At 41.7% G+C, this 18,823-nt stretch overlaps 1 protein-coding gene and 1 long non-coding RNA gene across 11 annotated transcripts in view; one reads left to right on the plus strand and one right to left on the minus strand.

Moving 5' to 3' along the window:
- Positions 1 to 15,870, minus strand: part of MTHFS (methenyltetrahydrofolate synthetase) — a 54,463-nt gene extending 38,593 nt beyond the window's left edge. For both annotated transcript variants that reach the window (XM_027089078.1, XM_027089079.1), the window contains exons 1-2: positions 15,718 to 15,870; positions 7,666 to 7,927 (exon numbers count right to left, since the gene is read on the minus strand). In XM_027089078.1, coding sequence (XP_026944879.1) covers positions 7,666 to 7,927; positions 15,718 to 15,840 — 385 coding nt within the window. In that variant the 5' untranslated portion in view covers positions 15,841 to 15,870. The remainder of the gene's footprint in view (positions 1 to 7,665; positions 7,928 to 15,717) is intronic.
- LOC113610725 (uncharacterized) overlaps positions 15,849 to 18,823 on the plus strand; it is a 54,258-nt gene continuing 51,283 nt past the window's right edge. For 6 of the 9 annotated variants that reach the window (XR_003429191.1, XR_003429192.1, XR_003429195.1 and 3 more), the window contains exons 1-3: positions 15,849 to 15,966; positions 16,232 to 16,350; positions 16,634 to 16,720. This is a non-coding gene — a long non-coding RNA (uncharacterized LOC113610725). The remainder of the gene's footprint in view (positions 15,967 to 16,231; positions 16,351 to 16,633; positions 16,721 to 18,823) is intronic. The other 3 variants (XR_003429197.1, XR_003429198.1, XR_003429196.1) reach the window with 1 other exon arrangement.

Consider the following 18,823-nt stretch of genomic DNA (forward strand, 5'->3'; position numbering starts at 1 on the left):
TAACGCTACAGCTTCCCCAAAGCGAGTGCTGGGAGAAGGTCAACTGCAAGGTTATTCCAGCCCAGGTCTAACGTGAACCCTTTATTCCCAAATACCAAATAAAAGTGTCACAGCATCTTATAAAACAACTATTTCTGATATACTTTTTAAAGTGCCCCTAGGTAGATGCTTATTATTTTTTAAATCCAGCTTTCCTTTAATGACTATAAAATACTGATCATCCATAAATTTATATAAGCATTCTTTGAATTCATAATAGTGTTGGCTTTACCTCAAGACACTTTCACCGAAAGTCTGATGTGAACAACATGATGCTGGGGGACTTCCCTGGTGGCGCAGTGGTTAAGACTCTGCACTCCCAATGCAGGGGGCCCGGGTTTGATCCCTGGTCAGGGAACTAGATCCCACATGTATGCCGCAACTAAGAGTTTGCATGAAGCCACAACAAAAGAGCCCGCCGGCTGCAACTGAGACCTGGCGCAACCAAATAAATAAATAAATAAAATATTTTTTAAAAAATAAGAAAACAAAAAAAACATGATGCTGGCACCAAGAGTACAGGTGATTTAGGAGAAGGGCTCTGCTCTTAAAGAGTCCAAGTCGGGGCTTCCCTGATGGCGCAGTGATTAAGAATCCGCCTGCCAATGCAGGGTACATGGGTTCGAGCCCTAGTCTAGGAGGCTCCCACATGCCGTGGAGCAACTAAGCCCATGCGCCACAACTAGTGAGCCTGTGCTCTACAGCCTGCAAGCCACAACTACTGAGCCTATGCTCTAGAGCCCATAAGCCACAACCGCTGAAGCCTGAGCTCCTAGAGCCCTGTGCTCCACTTGCTGCAACTAGAGAGTACCCGCGTGCAGCAATGAAGACCCAATGCAGCCAAAAATAAATAAATAAAAATTAATTAATTAATTGAAAAAATAAATAAAGAATCCAAGTCTCCAATGCTTTTCTCCTGGGCCACCAAGCAATTCTCTGACATCCAGCTGGGTGTCCTACAATTCAACTCAATTCTGACACAATCCACCTGGGGACAGTGTCAGATCCTACAGGGTAAGGGCTCAGTCCCACAAGACTGCCTGCCCTACCTGCAACCCCCATGCCAGATGTCAATGGCAAGTCCGGGTTGTTACCTGTACTTCTGACCTACAGGCTATACATCGGAGGTTCCCTCCTTGGGTTGGATTAACTTGATTAATTTGCTAGAGCAGCTCACAGGACTCAGAGAAACATTTTACTAACTAGATTACCAGTTGACTGTACAAGGATACAGCTCAGGAGGAGATATACAAGGCAAGGTACAGGGAAAGGGAGCACAGCATCCAGCAGCTCCACAGGCTTGCCAGCCAGGAAGCTCTCCAAACCCCATCCTTTGGATTTTTATAGAGGCTTCACTGCAAAGGCATGATTGATTAAATCATTGGTCACTGGTGACTGATTCAACATCCAGCCCCTCTCCCCTCTCCAGAAGTCAGTGAGGTGGGGAGACTAAAAATTCCAACCCTCTATTCAAAAGTTGATTCCCCTGGTTGCTTTCCAAAGTCACCATATCAACATAAACTCAGGTCTGGTTGAAAGGGGTGTGCTATGAATATCAAGACACCTTTATGGCTCTTATTACTTGGGAAATTCAAAAGATTTTAGGAGTTCTGCCAGAAACTGGGATGAAGACCAAATATGTATTTCTTATTATAAATCACAATACCGCAAAGTCTCTCAGCAAAGAAAAGAAATATACCCCCTAGGAGAATTTGTACAACAGGTGGATATATGTTAAGTGCTGGGTGAGTAAGAATTAGAGAAGAAAGGGACTTGAGGATTGGAGGCAGTCAAGGAAGGGTTAGAGAAGGTGAGAACAGCTTGTTGTTGACAGTAACTGCCGTTCTTGATCCCTCACTACATGAGCCAGTTCACTACAAGGCACTTCACCTACATCATCTTACTTTATCCTCTAAACAGCACAATGAGTAGCCACTGCAACTATCCCTGATTTCATAGGGAAAAATGTGTACTTTGTGATGTTGAGTAATTTCCCCAAATGGTAAAGCCTAGATTCAAATTCAGATCAGTCTGACTCAAAAGGCAATGACATTAAGCGCTAGACTAAAAGATACCACCTGGAAGGAACACCGAAGACGTTCTAGCCTTGAAAAACAGTAGGTGTAACCAAATTTCACAGTAATGCACATAGTGTGTTCTCAGATGACAACTCAACCACTGCAAAAACAACAGAATCCACATCAGCAACAAGAGCCCCTTTACTGGGCACCTACTATATGCCAAGCACTTTTCATTCAAGCTTCATAACAGACCTGTGAGGTAGCTTCATCCACTCACAGGTGACAAGACTGACACTCAGAGGAGTTCAACAACCTCCCCAAAGTCACATAGTTAGAAAGTAGCAAAAGTAGAACTCACATCCAGGCTTACCTGATTCCCAAGTCTGGGTTCTCGATTGCTACGAAATACTGTCTTCCAGCAGACTACTTTGGCTGAAGCAGAGGAACTGCACCAGGCGGAAGAAGGAGTCAAGGTAAAAAGACAGAGCGGCCCAGACAGTGGCCTGAATGTTTACATGTTATCCAGTATCCCTTCTCCTGGCAACAGTTAGCTAGCAGGAACCTCAGTCTGCTCAGGCACACAGATCTATGCTGGGTACCGGGAAAGGCTTGAACAGGGTAGATGGCCTGTACAAAAAGAGGTACTTTAGGAAAGGCAATATGGCCAGAAAACCAACTGGAAGTGTATTCCAATGGAACAGATACGAAGAATCAAAACTGTAGACAAAGGATCCTCTAAAACTGGAATTAGAGAAAGACAGGTGATAAAAACATTACAAAGAAAAACCTGGTAATACTTGATAACTGGATGGGTAGAAAAGAGACAAGAATAAGTCTATGTTTACAAACTGGCTACTAACTGAAATGTGAAAAACACAAAGAGCACAATAAGAATGAATTTTGACATGCTGAAATCCAGGGACAGTGGGACATCTAAGTGACAACAAAAAGCTGAACAGGACAGCACAAAGGAGAGGGCCCTGTGATATGCTGGCACAAACCTGCCTCCAGAGGACAACAGGTTGGTTAACTCCACAACTGCAGGGACCAGGTCCACCCTGTTCCCCGCTGCATACCCCATTACGCCTCCCACAGACGAGCACTCACGAAATATCTTCTGAATAAAGTATTACGATCCAACCCAAATTTTTCCACCCTATCCTCAAGGATATCACAACTCTGCCAAATGCCTTGATGAAATTCATACCCACTCTCTTTACTATATTCTTGCAGGTGCCATGCAACCCTACTGAAGAAAGAAAGGAGCTCAATTTAATGGAAATGACTTCAATAAACCAATCCTAACACTCCCAAAAGTACTGATCATGAACAACCTAGAGGGATGTTACACATGTCAGGTTCAAAGATTCTGTCCTTGACACTGCCCCATTCAGTCATTTTTAAATGTTTTGGTTGAGGACTAGAAAGTCTTCATTATGATCATTTATTTATTTCAGTTATGTGTCAGGCACCCACACATAGGTATGAATTCCTAAAGAGCTTCCAGAAAGATCAAAAATAAAAAATCAGCTCTGACAAAGTTATGACTGCAAAGAGCCTGTTATATTCTATAGAATTTCAGAAATGATTGACAGCATAGGTGAATTTGATTTTGGACTGTCCGGTATCCATTGCCCTTGTTCTGGAAACCGTACTTCGTTTTCCTGTGGTGAATCGCTCCCAGCCCACTCTCAGCTCAGTGGTTTGGGTAGGGCCGCACAGGTGGGCACAGGACCGTGTCCAGTCAGTCAACACATCCTTTCTCCCTGGTTACAGTGTGTGGCTCAGGGATGGACAAGTAAGACCCAGGCCTAGGTCACTCAGCCTCGTCCATGTCCTTGGCCACAGTGATTGATTTCAGGATGGCCACTTGACCCAATTCGGGTCAATAAGAGTTAAGACCAGGGCTTTACTGGGACCGTTAGAAAACAGACTTGCTCTTTTCTGCTGGGACTGTTAGCAGTAAAGATGCTGTGGAACCTGGAACTACCACGGCCACCTGTGGCACCAAGAAATGAAGCCAATATAGATGAAAGCGGAGTCAAAAGGCAGAGACAGAGTAGATCCTAATGACTCTGATCTGGCCATGTCTAAAGCTAGCCCTGCTGCGGGTTTTTCAGTCTCTGGGCCAATAAAATCCTATTTTTGCTTAAGCCACCTTGAATTAGATTATGGCCTTTCAGTGGAAGGACTGCTGGCTAATCTAATTGCCCAAGCCGCCCTCACTTTGAGAACAAATGCAGTAAAGAGGCAGCCCCTCCACTTCTTTTACACTTCTGTTATTTTGCTATATACATAATACAAAAATAGCCCATGTGAAATTTTTGCTTACGAACTTATATTTGCAACTGAGGACACCAGAGCTCACTTTTTTCTAACCTGCCATAACGTGAGCGAACCAGAAAGATAAGCAGGCTACATAAGCTATACTGGGAACAATCTGAGCTCTAGTCAGCTTGTCACAAACACGATGAAGCTAGATTTATGCTGTAGCACTGAAGATGCCACATTCTAAACTGCTGATGTGAGCAAAAATCCACGGTGCAGAATGTGATGCTGGGAGATAACAAACAGCAGAGACTGCAAATCGAACATTCTATAAACAACAGCAAAGAGCATTAGCTCCCAGGCTGCAATTGCAAGAAACTACAGGTATAATTCCCTAACCCTTTGCAATGCCAATTGCAAGCATCTGCAAAGAAAAACACATGGGGAGAAAAAGCAACCCGTCCCACAAATACAGCATGAATAAATGGTATGGAGGAGAAAAAAAATGAACAAGCAGTTTTGTGAGTGAACTTTTTTCCATTCAGGGCCAAGCCCTGAACTTCTATATTCTTAATATTCTTTTCATTTGACTTATATTTGATATATACAACAGGTTGGGATAGTCATTCTACTTACATATGTTTTCTGTCTCCCCAGCTAGAGTGTGAGCGCCTTGAAGTCCAGGACCTTATTGTTCCAGAGCTAATACAGTGTCTGATACAAAGTAGATGTTCAGAAAATGTTTGTTGGAAATTATCAAAATGTTAAACACTCAGGTAGCATTGAGTTGACTGCATAATGAATAATCCTGCCTTCCTTGTTTAAAATTAATAACAGTTACCATTTACTGAATAGCTCCTATGTGCCAAATGATGTGCTAAAACCTATATATAAATGATTTACCTCACTTGTTTGAACTGAGTTTATCCTAACCAGGAAGTACAGCTAAATTAAGAGGAAAGATCATGCTTCTTCCTTACTCTTCCCCGCTATCATACTTAAACAGAAATAGAACTAATGCATGAAGGTTCAGGGTGACACATTTTAGCTCAACCAAAGGAATATATTCTACAAGGAGCAGAGTTGTTCTGCAAAGACAATGGGCTGCCTCTGGAGAAACTGGTTACTGGAGGATACCAAGTAGCATTTCAATTAGCCAGGACATCACAGAGTGATGCAAGCATGGAAGGAGATGTTAATATGGTCAACCAGAATTAGGAAAGTGCCCTGGGCTCCACCCATAAGCCCGTGAGTCTGGAGAAGTAGCTGATGAAGTGTGAGCAATGCCAGAGCCTACAATTCCTATCTTTCCTTATCTATAAGCCTGGGCTACCTCCCAAGATACACTACATTCCCTTATGTTTCATTGTCTTAAAATTTTTATAATGTTGGCATTCATCTGGTCTAGGAGGTAGATCTGAGTGTACTTTTGGTGTCTAAACATCTAGCAAAGCACAGGACTGTATAATATAGGAGAAAAGGTAGCAAAGTAAATAATCCCCCTACTACCATGAGACCTTGACTCTGTCCCTTCCCACGCTGTCATACTGATTTTACAGGTTATGTTGTAAAAATGAAAAGGAACAGAAATTGAGAGAAGATTGCATAAAGCTTCACTGGGATTTCTTTGCAACTGTTTAAGTCTTAATCAAAAATACATACCTCTAAGACATGTTTGAGGCATTGTAGTACAAAATAGTACCTTAGCTTGTTTTGCTTCCAGCTCTTCGACTGCTTGATAATGATTAAATCTCCCAAGTGGCTGTTGGCCAGGGAATAGCACGTATAAAGGTCCAGCAGTAGAAAAAGCAAAATGGGGTTGGCCTAATTTGAAAAGATACATACACTCCAGTGTTCACAGAAGCTATGTGCAATAGCCAAGACATAGAAACAACCCAAGGGCCCATCAACACGTGATTGGTTTAAGAAGATGTGGTGTACGTGTGTGTACACACACACACACACACACACACACACACACAATGGAATACTACTTGGCCATAGAAAAGAATGAAACGTTGCTATTTGTGGCAACATGGATGGATATAATATCAAATATTATATGATGTCACTTGTATGTGGAATCTAAAAAAATAATACAAATGAATCTATATACAAAACAGAAACAGACTCATAGACATAGAAAACAAACTTACGGTTACCAAGGCGGATAAATTAGGAGTATGGGATTAACAGACACAAATTACAATGTATAAAATAGATAAGCAACGAGGATTTACTGTACTGCACAGGGAACTATATTTAATATCTTATAATAACCTATAATGGAAAATATACATATATATATGACTGAATCATTTTGCTATACACTTGAAGTTAACACAATATTGTCAATCAACTATATTTCAATTTTTTAAAAATGGGGTTGGGAAACTGGGAGAGATTCAGAGTGGCTGAAACTCAGACTATAAAGTGAGGGAGTAGAAAGATGTAAAAATGGAAAGAATAGCAAGGCCAAATCAGGAAGAGCCTTGTTAAGGAATGTTTGATTCAAACTAAGGGCAACAGAAAGTCACTGAAAGACTTTAAACAGGGGAGAGAAATGGTCAGCTTTGCATTTCAGAAATCTTGTTTCAATTACTACATAGATAATAGATTGAGAGGGAGGAGAGGAAGAAGAGTTAGGAGGCTGTTATAATAACCCAAGCAAGGGAAGATGGTGGCTTAGACTGCAGTGGTAGCAGTGGGATTAGAGAGGAGTGGACAGGTTCAATAAATAACTCAGTAAGTAAAATCACCAGGGCTCAGCAATGGGCACACATGGAACATGAGGGAAAGAGAAGAGTCAAGGATGATCTTGAGATTTCTGGCACAGTGAATTGGGTGGTGATGGTACTATACACTAAGAGAAACACAGGATAGTGGGCATGAGGCAATATGATTCAGTTTGGAACATGTTGTGTTGGAGATGACCACGTGATACCCAAGTAGTTGACAGGTCCGAGCTGGAGATATAAATGCTTATAGCATTAATAATAAGGTACTCATTACCATACAGACCATAACTGAAACCATGGGAAATGCAATATTATTCAGGGAAAATGTATAATCCAACCCACAAGGTCAGGGCAGGAGTCTGAAAAGGCAACAATACCTTAATACCTTACTATTACAGTTGACACTTCACAGTTTACAGAGGGCATCGCACCCTGAACTAGGTTAGGTCGGTGTCTTGGAATATAAGTGAAATACAAATTCATCCCTGTAGGAAAAGTGACCCCCATAGACCCAACCATAACAAGCGGATCAGAGGTCTAACAACCCATCACAGCCTGAGAGCATCCTAAGGTGCGGATTCTAATACCATAACACTCACCTGTGGACAAGGCCTCCTCCCGAACCTCGACCTCACTGGGCTGATGAATATTCCAGGATGTTTTGGGAAGTGAAGAGATTTCCTCAGGCGATGCTAATTTCACCATATCCATGTGATTGCTCTGGAACTGGTACCGTGGGATAAAGCAGGTTTTGCCTTGTTGGAAAATGTCCTTGATGATCTCTTCTGTCTCAATTTCATCTTGCATGCTCAGAAAGATGGAGATTCTTTTGGACTTTTGATATTGACTATGGGTAAACACCTAAATGGGAAATGATGGCGGTTATAATTTCCAAGGTTATACTTTTAAAAAGTAGTGGCTCCCCTTAACAGTTTTAATGCTTTCTCCCTTTTCTCTCAGCCTTCTCCAACCTCTTTATCCAAAAACAAACAAACAAAAACAGCAGACTAGTATATAATAGGTCAAATAATACGCATCCTGAAGCCTGACTTGAACTTCTGGACCTAACACTTACTTCTCTGATCCCTTTACACTTCTCTGGCACACCTACTCTGGCAGTGTGACAGTTCATTAAAAAGTCACTGTGAGGGGCTTCCCTGGTGGCGCAGTGGTTGAGAGTCCGCCTGCCGATGCAGGGGACACGGGTTCGTGCCCCCGTCCGGGAAGATCCCACATGCCGCGGAGCGGCTGGGCCCGTGAGCCATGGCCGCTGAGCCTGCGCGTCCGGAGCCTGTGCTCTGCAAAGGGAGAGGCCACAGCAGTAAGAGGCCCGCGTACACCAAAAAAAAAAAAAAAAAGTCACTGTGAGGCCCTGCTGTCTACATCAGGAATTCCAAGCTTGAACCCCATCTACCCGTTCTAGCAGACTTCAATCCTGTCACCCACTTCCCCGAGAGTCTCTTCTTTATTTTAACTCTGAAGCTCTCACAAGCTTCTTTACTCCCTGGATGGTCAGGCTTCTCTCCTGCCAAATTCTACCCATTTAAGCCCAACTCAAGGCCTAACTTTTCCTGACTCCTAGAGAACCCTTACTATGTTTAGAGTCACTATACAACCTAACAATTATGTGTTGTCATAATTTGATTATTAATTGTTTGGTGTGCCCTAAATGTAGCATCCTGGCCAGTCTGTAAACTCCCCGTGGCGGACAACATGCCATACAGTTCTCTTAGCTCTACCCACCTCCGTCCCATCTGCTATAAGCTCTTCTGTTCAAATGAATGTTAAAATGTTCACAAAGACGGAAGGTAGGGGGATCCTGGAGAGGCAAAGGCCCTCTAAGAGCAAGCGCCATGTTGTAAAGAAGGTGCACCTGGGGGAAAGCATCCCTTTGTTCTCAGTTCAATTAATTAATTAATTAATTTTTTGGCCGTACTGGCGTGCGTGATCTTAGTTCCCCGCCTAGGGATTGGACCCGTGACCCCTGCAGTGGAAGCACGGAGTCTTAACCACTGGACCGCCAGGGAAAGTACTCCCTTTGTACTCAGTTTAATCATTCATGAGGCAGAAGAAACGGGCTGAGCTTTGCTCACATTAGAAATTTTAATAATCTCAGAACTTCCCCAGTCTCAGAAGTTAGCTCTTAGTTCTCTTTTTTTTTTCTTCCTTTTCTGTTCTTCCCCGTTCTCCGAGCTAAGAAGGAAAAGTTACTGCAGAAGTGACTTATAGGGCTTTCCTGGTAGTGCAGTGGTTAAGAATCCACCTGCCAATGCAGGGGACACGGGTTCGAGCCCTGGTCCGGGAAGATCCCACATGCCACAGAGCAACTAAGCCTGTGCACCACAACTACTGAGCCTGCGCTCTAGAGCCCGCGAGCCACAACAACTGAGCCCATGTGCCACAACTACTGAAGCCCGTGTGCCTAGAGCCTGTGCTCCGCAATAAGAGAAGCCACCACAATGAGAAGCTGACGCACCACAACAAAGAGTAGCCCCAGCTCGCCACAACTAGAGAAAGCCCGCATGCAGCAACAAAGACCCAACGCAGCCAAAAATAAATAAATAAATTTATTTTTTTTTAAGTGACATAAATATGAGTGCCAGAAAGACACAGGCACAGAAAGTCAAGTTATTCCTAATAAAAAGGGACACAGAAGTTAAGTAAATAGAGCACACCAAACCAGTGCTAATGAAGGAAGTTATCTCTACCTTTCCGAGCAGTTACATAGCTATTATCAGGCCTGAAGTGGGCAAAGCAAATGGAACTGTGAAACCCAGATGTTGGGCAGATCTGAGGCTTTTGGCGCCCAAGTACTTTCTGGGAAAGTTAAATGTCTATCTTGTTCTGTTTAAAGCAGAACACAGTAAATCAGAAGCTGAATAAGCAGTAATAAACATCAGTTAAAATTCAGTGTGAGACTATGTATACACACTTATCTTTCTTTCTTCCTCAAATCTCACTTATATGACAGTAAAAAAGCACACAAAAAAGAAAGCCATGATAGCCCTGATAACAAGAGGATAGAGATTTGACTAGTTTCTGCAAGACAGAGTGGGTGGGACAGTATTTACAGACAAAAGAGTAGCAGATCACAACACTTGGGGAACATGGGTGTAGGTCAGACAGAATCCATTCTTCCCATGGAATTCCAAAGTGACTAAAAAGCAAAGGAAATCCCCATTAGCTATCACACCTTCCTTCATAAATATGTACAGACAGTAATGGTTCATCAAACATTTTAGAAAGCCAAAACACAAATCAGAAGGATTTTTTAAAAGGGGAATTGATACAGCCACTATGGAGAAGAGTACCTTAAAAAACTAAAAATAGAACTACTATATGATCCAGCAGTCCCACTCCTGGGCATATACCCAGAGAAAACCATAATTCAAAAAGACACATGCACCCCAATGTTCATTGTAGCACTACTTACAAGAGCCAGGACATGGAAGCAACCTAAATGTCCATCAACAGAGGAATGGATAAAGAAAATGTGGTACATATATACAATGGAATATTACTCAACCGTAAAAAGGAACGAAATTGTGCCATTTGCAGAGACGTGGATGGACCTAAAGACTATCATACAAAGTAAGGCAAAAAGAGAAAAACAAATTAATGCATGTATGTGGAATCTATAAAAATGGTATAGATGAACTTATTTGCAAAGCAGAAACAGAGACACAGATGTAGAGAACAAACATATGGATACCAAGGGGGAAAGGGGGAGGGGGTGCGAGGAATTGGGAGATTGGGGTTGACATATATACACTACTATATATGCAACAGATAACTAAGGTGAACCTACTATATAGCACAGGGAACTTTACTCAGTGCTCTGTGGTGACCTAAATGGGAAGGAAATCCAAAAAAGAGGATATATGTATAAGCATGGCTGATTCACTGCTGTACAGCAGAAACTGACATAGCAGTGTAAAGCAACTATACTCCAATAAAAATAAATAAATAAATAAATGAAAATAAAAGAGGAGGTGGGTGGAGTGATCCAGCAGGAAAGTGAGATCATTATAATTCAGAGAACATGGATTTTTAAAAATTCTAATTAGTTTTCTCAGACAAGTTCAAGAAGATAGATGCATCTATAAAACAACAACAGGCTGCTTTGGAAAGAAAGCAATCGGAGAATTAAAAAATACCTGGAAATTAAAATTAACATTACCAAAATTAAAACAATTCAGGAGAAAGCCTCAAGTAGGGGGAAAAGACAAAGACGTGGGGAAAATAAGAAAAAATATTAAGAGACATAGAAGATCAATCTAGGATTTTTATTATTTGATTAACAGGAATTGAAGAAAGGAAAAGAAGTAATCAAAGACATAATAGGTAAAGATACTAGTCTTCAGATTGAATGGAGGTCATGGATGCTGAGCAGAACAAGGAAAAATAATTTTAAACTTGAAATTCAAACTCTCAATCAGGTAAAAACATTTCCTAATGTATAAAGTATTAAAGAGTTTACCCTCATAGATATTTTCTCCCCAAAAGTTACTTGAGAATACAATCTAATAAGATAACAACAACAACAAAAGGGGCTTCCCTGGTGGCTCAGTGGTTAAGAATCTGCCTGCCAATGCAGGGGACACAGGTTCGAGCCCTGGTCCGGGAAGATCCCACATGCCGCAGAGCAACTAAGCCCATGCGCACAGCTACTGAGCCTGCGCTCTAGAGCTCGCGAGCCACAACTACTGAAGTCCACGCGCCTAGAGCCCGTGCTCTGAAACAAGAGAAGCCTCCACAATGAGAAGCCCGTGCACCCCAACAAAGAGTAGCCCCCGCTCACCACAACTAGATAAAGCCTGCACACAGCAACGAAGACCCAACGCAGCCAAAAATAAAGAAAGAAAATAAAGAAAAAGAAGAAGGAAGGAAGAGGTCTAAGAGAGAAGATACTGGATTCAAAAAACAGCCCTAACTTAAAAGCAGAGAAAGAGGAACCCCAGGGCAATGGCTATAGCACAGACTCAAAGTCGACCAGACCAGAGGGAGCAGTGGACTAGAGTGCTTTCAAGAAGAAAGTGGATTTATTTTAACAAACAAAATGAAAAAGAATCTATTGATAAGGCATATTCTTATTTTGCCAAAAAGGAAAAACAAAGACAATCGGAAACTTGAACAGAGAGCTAAATTAGAAATTTATACTCCAAATAGGAAAATTAAGAATGCCATAATTTCAAGCAATTATAAAGCATAAGAAATAAGAAAGTATTTGATATTAACACTTGAAATATTCCCCTCCTAGCCACACACGTCTAGTGACATTGAATTGTATATCCTTTTCTTACACATTCAATGATACAATTTGGTTCTGTAGTGAACACTATATATATAACCACAATACTGTAAATACTATTTACTTGAATTTCAAGTTTGGAAATCAGGCACAGAAAATGCTCAGTAGACTCATTACAGTTACAGAACAGAGCACAAATATTATAAAAACTTGGCAATGTAAATATAACGATAAAGGTGTCACAAATTGGCAGATAGAATGGAAAACAAAATGAGTACTTGGCACTAATTTCCTCAACTTATTTGTTGAGGAGTCAAGATATGGCATAAAGTATCATTTCTTTACCATACATTACTTTTCTGATAAACTTGTAAATTATTAAAAAAGTGCTGTGTCAATAAGAATAAATTTGCCTTTTTTTAAATTATTGGGAGAAAGGCATCATTTAATACCTTTACTGTATTGAACATGTACTATGGCAAAACATTGTTCTAGTCCCAGTATGTTGATATTTTGGGCCTTGATCCATTGGTTGGTCATGAAATCAACAGTAGGTTACAATCAGCAAATGCAATAGAAAATATTAAAGTTTGTTGTATATAGTAAGAGTTGTCAAACACCTGGTTGTGAAACAGATTTCTTACATGAGTACATTTATTTGTATGGAATAAAATTTGTTTATTACTGGGAGTCATGGGTCTGCTTTTGAATTTTTCTCTCTCTGATGCCAGCTCTCAGTTGTCAATCTACTGATATCAGTGGTTCTGTCTCTATATGGCTACTATTCCCACCTGGAGTTTTTTTTAATTCTAATCTACTATAGACAAACCAAACTGAACTCATCTTTATTGTCCCCATGCCCCTCCAAAATCTGCTCCAACTCTTACCTTCCTTGTGGCTAGTAATGTTCAAAACCCTTTATCCGCAGCTCTAAAGTTTGGAATCATAGGTGGTTCCCCTTTTCCAGTACTCTCTCATCTCCATCCAGTTAATTGCCAAGTCCCGCTGATTCTCACTACATAGTCTCCCATTCACCTGCTTTTTCCCCTCACCTTCACTGCCCATGCCCTCGTTTACATCTTTATTACCTCTCACCCAAATTATCACAACAGCCCCTTACTGGTCTCCACGTATTTTTTTTCTCATTCTTCCACCCCCAACCCATTTTCCAAAAATGCTGCCAATATTCTCTTCCTAAACGATATATCAAAAATATGTGAAGCACTCAATGCATCCCTTAACACACTGCTTCAACCTTCAAAATAGTGTCAAGGATGACAAAATAATGTCAAGGATGACATTATCCTTTTACAGATAAGGAACCAGAGGCTCAGAAAGGTTAGAGGACTTGTCCAAGGCCATATGCAGCTAAAACACAGTGGAGCCAGATTAAATCCAGAGCTAAAGAGTTCCAAAACCCATGTTAAATTGTCTTTCCTTCTCTTGCCAAAATATTCCTGCACATGTTCACCCACCCTATCTTCCCTTCACCTGACAAAATTCATCTTGTACTACAAAATATTTCTCAAACTTCTCCCTATAGAAAGAAAGCCTTCTGATTCCCCCTCCCCTAAGCTAGGTTTCTACAGCTTTGGTGTTTACCTTTACCCTATATCTCAAAGCACTGCAATTCTTTATTCACATGTCTGTTTCCTCTTGAAGACTCTCTGCTCCTTCAGAGTAACAATCCTACCTTAATATTTATTTATTTGGCTGCGCTGGGTCTTTAGTTGCAGCACGTGGGATCTTTTAGTTGTGGCATATGGGCTCTTAGTTGCAGCATGCAGGATCTAGTTCCCTGACCAGTGATTGAACCCGGGCCCCCTGCATTGGGAGCGCAGAGTCTTAACCACTGGACCACGAGGGAAGTCCAATAAGCCTATCTTTTTCATTCCTACAACCCACTACATAGCAAAGTATGGCCCACGGTATGAGTTCAATATATGTGAATTAATTAGCTAAACTTTAAGCACCTAGAGAGTAAGGATAAGATCCTATACTTCTCTACATCTACTAAAGCAACTAATGCCTTCCTCATATAGCTAAAAGTACTGAGTTTGAATAAATAAGCTAACATCTGCATAGATCCCCTCCCGCACACCTGTGTATATGGAGAGGGGAATGAAATGCTTGTATTTGCTTTAACCCATAGGAACCTTGAATTTGAGAAACTAATGGATGATAGACTAGTGAAGGATAATTAAGAAATTCTTACGGCATATCTAATTTCAAGGGACATCAAGGAAAAGAACTCCCATGCTAATTTCCGAATATAACATTGGTATCTATGTCAGAGACAGGATGCTGGGGAAGAGGGATCATTAGTTTGACTTAGAATTACTAACATTTACTTATTCACGGGACATCAATTTTTTTTCCTTCGTGCGTCCAACAAAAACCAGTCTACCAGACACGTGCCTTCCGGACAGGATCTGTCTGCCATTTTACTGATACGAAAACTGGCATTACATGAACTTGTATTATACTACAAGGTAGTATATAACAAGTCAGTCTGCGAAAGTAACAAAATCGAGGTATTATAACCAACAGGCACGAAACTGGACTCATTCCCCCAATTTCTCTCTTCTGCTTCCTATCTTCTTGGGCAGCCTAAGTATGAGAATCAGTTCTTTCATTAATTCAAAAAAGCATTTAATGTTCACCTACTGAGTGATGAGAAGGCTAGGCCCTGAGGCTACGGAGACAGGGCTCTGCCCTCCACAGGCTCAGTGAAGGGCTTCCATCCTTGAGCATCTCTGCACCCCATTTTGGGCTCCCTCGTCTGAAGTAATTGCATCTTTCTCTGTTCATTTTACTGCAATGACTGGACTCTAATTTTTTTTTTTTTTTTTTTTTTGGTCGCGCTGCGTGGCATGTGCGATCTTAGTTCCCCGACCAGGGAGCCAACCGCCCCCTGCAGCGGGAGCGCTGAGTCCTAACCACCGGACCGCCGGGGGGAAGTCCCCTGTAATTCATTAAGACTCTCAGACTCACTGAAGGCACACTGGCGCTCAGGTGTCCACCCGTCTCCCCCTCCAGATCTTTCTGCTCTCACGCTGCTCTTACCTCAGCAGTCTGTCACCCACTTCCATCCTCTCCCTCACAAACCCCATAACTCTCCACGGCGCGAACACTGAACCCAACAGCGTTCCAACACCCACAACAGGACTTGCGCGCGCTGAGGGGAACACTGCGCGCCCTCAGAGGAACACTGCGCGCCCTCAGAGGACGTGCGCGCGCCGGGGCGGCCGTGCGCGCGCCGGACGGACGTGCGCGCGCCGGGGCGGACGTGCGCGCGCCGGACGGACGTGCGCGCGCCGGAGGCTTGCGCCTGCGCAAATCCGCAGGCCTGGAGGCTTCCGGGTCCGTCGTTACGGTGGCTGTTGTCGCGTTCTCCCACCTTCTGGGCCAAGAGGCGGGACTGGCGCAGCCGCTCCTCGGCGCTCAGCGCCCGCAGACGCCGCTTCAGCTCGGCCCGCAGGCTCCGCTTGGCGCTGCTCACGGCCGCCGCCGCCGCCGCCATCTCGCGGGTGCGATCCAGGTCCCGTCTGCAGGCCGCCGGGTCCGCTGGCCCCCCGCTTCCGGGTCGCCGGACGCACCACGCCTCCCGCCCTTGGTACCCGAACTACGTGCAACCTTCGCGGTCAATGTACGCCCCTCCCCCAGCAAGTCGAGGGCAGCCGTGACAGATCTGCACGCCTGACCTCCCTGGGCCGGCGGTACTACTGGAAGGAGTTCTATAAAGACTCAGGATTCCCTGGGTGCCACGTGTCCTGTAGTACTGGGGCTCTCTGGGGCCTGAAAAGGCAAAGGCAGGCCGAATAGAGAAATTTACGTGATACACAGACCTGTTAGCTAAAGGGAAGATGACTTTTTTTTGTCTGTAATAACGCCTTCCTCTTTTTCTTTTCCAGTAGCTGGGAGGGAGCTGGTTTACTGCCGATGGGCGGGACAGATGCTTGATGAAGCAAGTGATTTTCTCTTACTGTCAGCATGTCTCTTCTGTTCACCTCTGGAGAACTCAGGACTGAAAGTTAGTTCATTACAGGCTCAAGGTCCAACAATATTTTCACTGTAGAATAACTGGAACTTGCTCCTACTATGAAAGTTCTGTTTCGGGACTTCCCTGGCGGTCCAGTGGTTAAGACAACGCTTCCAAAGCAGGGGGTGCGGGTTCATCCCTGGTGGGGGAACTGAGACCCCACATGCCGCATGGCCAAAAAATAAAATTAAATTTAAAAAAAAAGAAAGTTCTGTTCTTTCAGAAACTGAAGACTTGAGGAAGTGGAGACACCAAGAATTTTTTTCTCTTGCAGGGCATGTGACCTGGATTGGGAGGAGAGAGGATAGTAGCTCAAGGGAATAACTAGGCGTGGAGAAAGGCTCAGTAATCTGATGAAAAGGTGAGAAAGTTAATAATTCGGTGGGTAAAGAAAATAAACTGAAATTGTTGGAAGTTTAGAGAAAATAAACAGTGTGGTACTGCCACTTGAATATACAGTGGACCAGTGGAATAGGATAGAAAGAACAGAAGGAGACATAGAACAGACTTACTAGCCTCCATAATCACATAAGCCAATTCTTTATATTCTCTTTATAGATAGATATTGTCTATTTGTTCTGTATCAATACATACATATATATATATACACACACACATACACATATATCAGGAAATATTAATAGGAGATATATTATCAGGTATATATAATAAGATATATCCTACTGGTTCAGTTTCTCTGAAGAACTCTAATACAGATTTCTATATGCTAACAATGAATAATCTGACATTTAAAAAAAAATTCCATTTACAAGAGCATTAGAAAAATAAAATACTTAGGAATAAATTTAACAAAGGGAGAGTTAAACTTCTGAAAGCAACATAGCATTGTTGAAAGAAAGAAAACCTGTATAAGTGAAAGGACAGCTCATGTTTATAGATCGGAAGACTTCGTATTTTTAAGATAGCAGTACTCCACAAATTAATCTATAGAATCAATGCAGTCCCTATCAAATTTGGCCTTTTTGCAGAAATCAATAAGCCAATCCTAAAATTCATATGGAAATGGAAGGAACCCAGAATAACCAAAACAACCTTGAAAAAGAAGAACAGAGTTGGAAAACTCACACTTTCCAACTTCAAAAGTTACTACAAAGTTACAGTAATCAAGACAGTATGGTATTTGCTTAAAGATAGATAGGAGAATGTCATAGAATTGAGAGTCCAGAAATAAGCCTTTACGTTTATAGTCGATTTTTTTTTTTTTTGACAAAAGTACCAAGATAATTCTATAGGTAAAGAATAGTCTTTTCTAACAAATGATGCTGGGACAACTAAATGTCTACATGCAAAAGTTAACTCTAAGTAGATCAAAGACCTAAATATAAGAGCTAAAATGAAACTCTTGGAAGAAAACATAGGCATAAATCTTCATCACCTTGGCTTCGGCAGTGGTTTCTTATAACACCAAAACCACAAGCAAGAAAGGAAAAGTAAATTGGACTTCATCAAAATTAAAAACATTTGTGCATCAAAGGACACTATCAAGAAAATGAAAAGACAGCCTACAGACTGGGACAGAATATTCACACAAGTCATATATCTGACAAGGGACTTGTATCTAAAATATATAAAGAACTCAACAATTAAAAAAATATATATATATAATCCAATTTAAAAATGCGCAAAGGACTTGAATAGACATTTCTCCACATCAGATATCCAAATGACCAATAAGCACTTAAAAAGATCACCATTAGTCATTAGAGAAATCCAAATCAAAACCACAGAGAGGTACCACGTCTTACTAGGGTAGCTATGGTCAAAAAAACAAGAGATAAATGTTGACAAGGGTGTGGGGAGATGGGAACCCTTATAATGTTCTACATATACATACAAGAAGGGTGTGGAGAGAAGCCAAAATAGAACACAAGCAGGGACAAACAAACTGAACTGTATTGTCAGTGATTAGCATAACCACAACAAGTGGGTGGAGAAGAAAAAAAACTAAGTTAAGTAAGTTTGGAAAACAGTATTTTGACTGTATACTGTAAGGCCAAAGACAAAAATAACTTTATACAAATATTGCACTCAAGTTAGTACGTTTATTTTTCACAGGGGTGTATATTAACAATTGTGAAGCGACTTTATTCTAGAATTAAACAAATAAGGAAAGATATTATGGATAATGAGTCAGGTTTCTCCTTGTTGGAAAAACAAGTTACACATAAAGAAAGGGAATTGGGGAATGAACCCTGTGGTGCTGGATAATTAGAAGTGTCAGTATTGAAACTAACACAACATTGTAAATCAACTATACTCCAAAAGAAAACGAAGCGTCAGTATGAACCCATGATTTTAAATATATAAACAAATGGATAGATACAGAAATAAATAGAGATATGTATGTTAAAAGCACACATATATTTCCTAGCTCTGTTTGGGAGAGGGCCAGAAGCAGTGACACTGCAGTAGCAATGAAATATAGCATCCAGATCTTGATTTC

This window comes from Aethalodelphis obliquidens, unplaced genomic scaffold, assembly GCF_003676395.1.
Source record: "Aethalodelphis obliquidens isolate GAN/ISIS:26980383/991018 unplaced genomic scaffold, ASM367639v1 scaffold65, whole genome shotgun sequence".
In the NCBI taxonomy this organism is placed as follows: Eukaryota; Metazoa; Chordata; class Mammalia; order Artiodactyla; family Delphinidae; genus Aethalodelphis; species Aethalodelphis obliquidens.